Source organism: Tupaia chinensis, unplaced genomic scaffold, assembly GCF_000334495.1.
Source record: "Tupaia chinensis unplaced genomic scaffold, TupChi_1.0 Scaffold138665_1, whole genome shotgun sequence".
NCBI classification, from domain to species: Eukaryota; Metazoa; Chordata; class Mammalia; order Scandentia; family Tupaiidae; genus Tupaia; species Tupaia belangeri.
The window spans coordinates 163,338-169,508 of record NW_006198557.1 but is presented as its reverse complement, the minus strand read 5'-3'; the positions used below and the strand labels follow the sequence as shown (position 1 = coordinate 169,508).

General features: G+C 52.3%; 1 protein-coding gene across 2 annotated transcripts in view; it reads left to right on the top strand.

Annotated features, from left to right (window-relative positions):
* Nucleotides 1-2,417, top strand: part of PLPPR2 (phospholipid phosphatase related 2) — an 11,102-nt gene extending 8,685 nt beyond the window's left edge. The window contains exons 7-9 of one of the 2 annotated variants that reach the window (XM_006161508.3): nucleotides 351-473; nucleotides 766-817; nucleotides 919-2,417. In XM_006161508.3, the coding sequence (XP_006161570.1) occupies nucleotides 351-473; nucleotides 766-817; nucleotides 919-1,262 (519 nt within the window). In that variant the 3' untranslated portion in view covers nucleotides 1,263-2,417. The remainder of the gene's footprint in view (nucleotides 1-350; nucleotides 474-765; nucleotides 818-918) is intronic. The other variant, XM_006161509.3, reaches the window with a different exon arrangement.
* Nucleotides 2,418-6,171: the final 3,754 nt, after the last annotated feature.

The following is a 6,171-nucleotide window of genomic DNA, read 5'->3' as shown; positions in this document are numbered from 1 at the left end:
CTGGTCAAATTGAATAATAATAATAATAATTTAAGAATATTTTGTAAGAAAGAAAAAGTGGAGGGGACCAGCAGGTGGCGTGGTGGGTAGGGCTGACCACGGTTCGAGTCCTGGACCTGGTGGCTTGCTTTCTCACTTTCCCTCTCTCTCTCTGTCTCTCTCTCTGGTTCAAATTAAAATAAATGAATGAATAAATAAAATAAATAATTTTTTTTTGAAGTGGGAAGAGTAGTACTTGGCACCCAGTAAATATGTTAGCTAATTTTAAAACCCTGAGCCTCAGTTTCTGCTTCCCTAGCCTTTGTGCTATGGGTCTCAGACCTCAAGACGCCCCTTTCCCTGTGTCCCAGGTCACCTGCGTGGTACACAATTTCCAGAGTCGCCTGCCCTCTAGCCGAAAGCTCTCTCCCTGGGAGGACCTAGGCCAAGCCCCCACCATGGACAGCCCCCTCGAAAAGTTAAGTGTGGCCCAGGTAAGGGGGGCCGGGGACCACCCCCGGCTGGAGAGGGTGGTGGGTGGAGGCGGCCCAAAGAGGCAGGAAGTTGGGGATGGTTCTGAGGGCTATGGAGAGGTGGGCCTAGATCCTGGGGGGCAGCCCTGAAGAATGGAAGGGTGTACCCCTTGTCCCTCCCCAGGGGACACTATTACTCCTGAGAAAGCTGCTTCTCTTTTCCGTGGGGCTCTCTGTCTGACGAGCCCCTTGTGGCTGTGGCCGGCGGGGCCCGGGGGGCCGCTAGCCCTGTCCCTCTACCTGTTTGTCTCAGGAACCCGAGGCCTGCAGGCCGCATCCGACACCGGCACGGCTCACCCCATCCAGTGAGTGTGGCGGGAGTGGGGGGGGACACACAGGTCTCACCCGTGTTTTCGTGGTCCCGTCCTAAGCGTTCTGACTCCCCGATCTCTGCCTCCTGACCTAGAGCCGCAGAACTGCGCCCGCCGTGGCCACCTGATCCCCAGCTGCGTGTCGTCCAGGGCCCCAGCCATGTGTTCGTCACCCCGTGTGCCCCGTCCTCGGTTGAGGTCAGAGCCGACGCCCCTGCCGCTCCCCCTCCCCCTGCCAGCACCAACTCCTAGCCAGGGCCCTTCCCCCTCCTCCCCTGGACCTGGGGGGCCAGGCGGAGGTGGTGGGCGCGGCCGGAAGCTGCTGCTGCCCACGCCCCTGCTTCGGGACCTGTACACCCTCAGCGGACTCTACCCCTCTCCCTTTCACCGGGACAACTTCAGCCCTTACCTGTTTGCAAGCCGTGACCACCTGCTGTGAGGCCTGACCACCCCCCAGAACCTACCCCGTCTCCATTTCTCCCCTGCCACGCGTGTGTGTGCGTGTGCCATGTGAGTGCCAAAGCCCCCTGCCCCTAAACCAGCCAGGCCTAGGTATTAGAAGACGGCTGGAGGGAAATCTGGGGGAACCTCCTGCCTCTCTTGCCCTCTAGGGACACGGCAGTGGGCAGAACTGCGAGGTAGGTCCTTGCCCCTTCGCATTGCCCTTTTAAGGGCCATAGCCTGACGCCATTGGCCGATGTCCAGCCAATGAGAGCCCTGAGCTCTCAGTATTCATATAAAGGCGTTTACTCCAGCCAATGGGAGCCTTCCCATGACTTCTTAGACGCCTCAGGCAAGAGGGCAACTCCAGCCAGTGTTCAGTGTCTGAACAGCCAATCAGAGCCCTTGGTTTTCAGAGTCTCTAGAGAGGGTGGGTATGATTCCAGTCAATGGGGGACCGCCCAGGGTCTAAGCATGTGCAAAGGAGAGAGAGGTGAGGAACTCCCCGCTCCTGGGAATCAGGGAGTCAGCTGGAGAGGGGGGCAGGCTCCCCCGTGGCAGGGTCCTTAAGGTACCCCTTCCCCTCTCAGTCCATCCCCCAGTTGCAGCCTCCCACTCAGTCTCTCCTCACCCCCCACTTAAGCAGGGCTTACCCCAGTTCAGAAGTTTTGGGGTCCTGGGTGCTGTGTCTCCCCTGGCCTGTGCTCAGGTCACCCCAGACCCATTTGTTATTTATTAGGGCTGCAAAAAAGGACTTTCTTTCTCTCTCTCTCTCTCTTTTTTTTTTTTTTTTTTGGTCTCTTGGGAACCACCCCTGTTTTTCACACTGCCCCCCATTTCTCAGCCTTGTGCACATGTGCCATCACGGGGGGCATGGGTGGACCAAGGGGCTCCTCCACCCCGGGGCAGCCAAAGGCAGTGGGCAGAGAAGACTCTGCCCCCCTTTTCTGCCCTCTCCCCATCTTTAATAAAGACCTGGCTTCTCACCTTTAATAAAGACCTGTTTGTAACACAAGTCTGGCCACCTGCCTTCCTCCCCAGGGTGGTGGGGTGTGGAGGACATGAATCACGGGTCTGGATGCTTGAGAAGCTGAGTGGGGGGTTGTCATCCCAGTGTCTCTGAGGGCAACCGTGCAGTTATTAAGTGTCAGGCTCTCTTTGTCTAATGTGGGACAGCCCCACAAGCCACCACGGCACGCAGACACACAGCGAGGGGCCCCACGTGCCTGTGTTCTTCAGGCGGCTGGCCCATTTCTTTCTTTCTTTCTTTTTTTTTTTTTTTTTTAGCGAGTTTTTCGCTGTTCGCCAGACAGACGGAGAGAAACAGAGAGACAGAAAGCGAGAAATCACCCCCCAGGGGGGGTGGCCACGCCGCAATCCCTTCTCCTCCATTCTCCTCTCGGGATCTTGGGCACGCACGCACACGCACCCGGCATGAGTTTTAAGCCACCGGGTCCGGGACGCGAACCGCGGTCAACTACGTGGGAGTCCAGTGACACAGCCATTACGCCAACTGCTGGTCCCTATGGCTGGCCCATTTCTGATCGTGGCTAGGGGACAGAAGGCATAAAGTGTAGGGCAAGGAGATCCTCAGTGAGAATGAAGGGGGACACTGCAGAGTGCTACGAACCTCCAAGCTGAACACCTGGCCAGGTGCATGGATGAGCACAAGGGCGGTGATTATGAGGCCGGGTGAAGTCTCAACCCCCCGAGAAGTCAATGGAGGCTGGGACAGAACACAGGAACAACCTATCACCATTGCCACTACCACCGTGGCTCTGAGGGACTCAGGACATTTGAGACCCAGAGTCCTAAGAACCAGAAAAGGGCGGCTCCTTCCCCTCTCCCCCATCTGTTCATTCAGCAGGCAGCATAGAGCAACACAGAGTATGTGCTAGATTATCTTTGTGCATTCTGGCTGCTACGACACATACCATAGACTGGATCATGTATAAGCAACAGAAATGTATCGCTCACGGTTCTGGAGGCTGGGAAGTCCAAGGTCAAGGCACCAGCAACTTCAGGGACTAGGGAGGGTTTGCTTCCTCAGAGACACCCATCTCACTGCAGTCTCACATGGCAGGAGGATGAAGGATCTCTCTGGGGCTGCCATCTATAAGGGCACGAATTCCATTCATGAGGGATCTGCCCTCATGACCTAATCATGCCTCAAAGACCCAACCTCCCAACACCATCACCTTAGAGGTTAGGATTTCAATATATGAACTTGGCATCAGCTGACAGCAGGGAACAAAACAGGCATACATCCCTCCCCTCCTAGAGCTTACGTCCCAGCACATGAGTAACAAAAACTAAGGTAAAAAACTACATGGGGCTGGCAGGTGGTGTGGTGATTAAGGGCACTGGATTGACACATGGTTGATGGCAGTTTGAGTCCTGGACCTGGGGGAATGCTTTCTCACTTTCCTTTTCTCTCTCTAGTCAAATTAAGAAATAATTATGGGACCAGTGGGTGGCATGGTGGTTAAGGTGCTGAACACTCCCATATGGCCAACGATGGCTTGAATCCTGGACATGGTAGCTTGCTTTCTCACTTCCCTCTCTCTCTCTCTCTCTCTCTCTCTCTGTGTGTCTCTCTCTGGTCAAATTAAAAATAAATTAATAAAGTTAAATAATTCTTTTAAAAACTAAAATAATGATAACAAATGGAAATAAATAAATCTTTAAAAATAAATAAACTCTATATGAACCCACAATTCCAAATTTCATAAAAGCCGGAAAACTAACTTTTTAAATTTCATTTTTAAAGTAATTTTTCATTTAACTTTATTTACTTATTATTATTATCATTTGATCAGAGAGAGAAGGGAAGTGAGAAAGCATGCTGCTGTGTCCGGGACTCGAACCACTGTTGGCCATGTGGGAATCCAGCACAGCACCCTTAACCACCACGCCACCTGCCAGCCCCCTATTTTATTATTATTATATTTTTAGTTTTGCTATAGTGTGTGTGTGCACTCTCAATTCTTCTCTTGGGATGTTGGGTATGCACACACGTGCACCCAATGTGATTTTCAAGCTACCAGGATGTATAATCCAGGCCCTTAACCTCCACCTCATCTGCTGGCCTGAAAAGTAAAATTTGAGGGACCATCAGTTAGCATAATGGCTATGTCGCTGGACTCCCATGTAGTCGACCGCAGTTCAAGTCCCGGACCCGGTGGCTTAAACTCATGCCGGGCGTGTGTGCGTGTGTGCCCAAGATCCCGAGAGAAGAATGGAGGAGAAGGGATTGCGGCGTGGCTATCCCCCTGGGGGGTGATTTCTCGCTTTCTGTCTCTATGTCTCTCTCTGTCTGGCGAGCGCACGCTCCCTATAGCGAAAATCTCTCAAAAATAAATAAATAAATAAATAATAAAATAAAATAAAATTTGAAAGAATTCATTTGTGACAAACCTTGACTTGAACTGACATGAGGTTATGTTCAACTTTTATTTATTTCACTTGAGTGAATATTTTTGCTTTGATGCAGATAAAATAAATGGTTTGCTTTGGGGGCATTATCCTGGACCCCACTAAAGGTGTCATGCAACACATAGTATTTACACTGCCACACTTTTCAAAAGTCTGGAAAGGGGGCCGGCCAGCTGGCATGGTGGTGAAAGAGGCTGGATCCCACGTGACCACCTGTGCAGTTCGAGTTTGAACCTGATGGCTTGAAAACCATGCCATGTGTGTGTGTGTGTGTGTGTGTGTGTGTGTGTGCACGCGTGCCCAAAATCCCGAGAGGAGAATGGCGGAGAGGGGATTGTGGCATGGCCATTCCCCTGGGGGGTGATGTCTCACTTTCCCTCTGTCTCTACAGCGAGCACATGCGCCCTATGGCAAAAAGTTCAAAGCGAACACATGGCTAGCTCCATAGCACAGTAGTTAAATGTGGGTGGAGGGAACCAGCTCCCACTTGCCCTACTGTGGTTTGAATCCTGGCCTCGGTGGCTTGGAAATCATGCTGGGTACATGTGTGACATGCGCCCAAAAATCCTGGTGGGAAGGAGAAATGCAGAATGGGGATTGTGACATGACCAGACTCCATCGAGGTCTCTCTCTCTCTCTCTGTCTCTCTCCTTCGCTCTGTCTCTCTCTCAGGGACATGCACATACCCTTTGCTATTAAAAAGAGAAAGACACACTCAGCGAAAACTCAAGCTAGGGAAGGCCATGTGACAACTGTGGGACGGGGTACTCAGTCTGCCATTTGGAGTGGTCAGGAAAGTTCTGAGCAGGTGACCCTGGAGGTGAGAACTGAAAGAGGAGAGAGAGGGAACCAGGCAGAGGCTCTGGAGTGGAAACGTGCCTGCTGTGTTCAGGAACTAGCGAGAAGAATGGGGAGGGAGGAGGAGGTAGAAGAGGAGGCGGCTGGGGAGGTGGAGTGGGGTGTGGCCGTGACGGGGTGGACAGGATGGAAATATGAGAGGACTTAAAGCAGAGGTGAGACGGGACCATGGAGAACTCGCCCACTGGTCAAGACTCCTGTTTCTAGGACTCACAGCTGAGACATGAGGCTTCTCTTTCTCTCTCTCTCTCTCTCTCTTTAAAGAGGTTTTTGCCTTAGGGTGTGTGCACTCACCAGAGAGAGAAACAGAGACAGAAACAGTGAGAGAGAAAGTGAGAAATCATCCCTTAGCGGGCATTGGCTCGCTGCAATCCCGTCTCCATTCTCCTCCTGGGATCTTGGGCACACACACATACACGCCCAGCATGAATTTCAAGCGAAGGGTCCAGGACTCGAACCATGATAGGCCATGTGCGAGCCCAGTGATGTAACCGCTATGCCATCTGCTGACTGCCCCCCTCTTCTTTTGGAGAGGTTTTTGTTATAGGGCACATGTGCTTGCCAAAAAGACAGAGAGAGACAGAGAGACAGAAAGTGAGAAATCACCCCCCAGG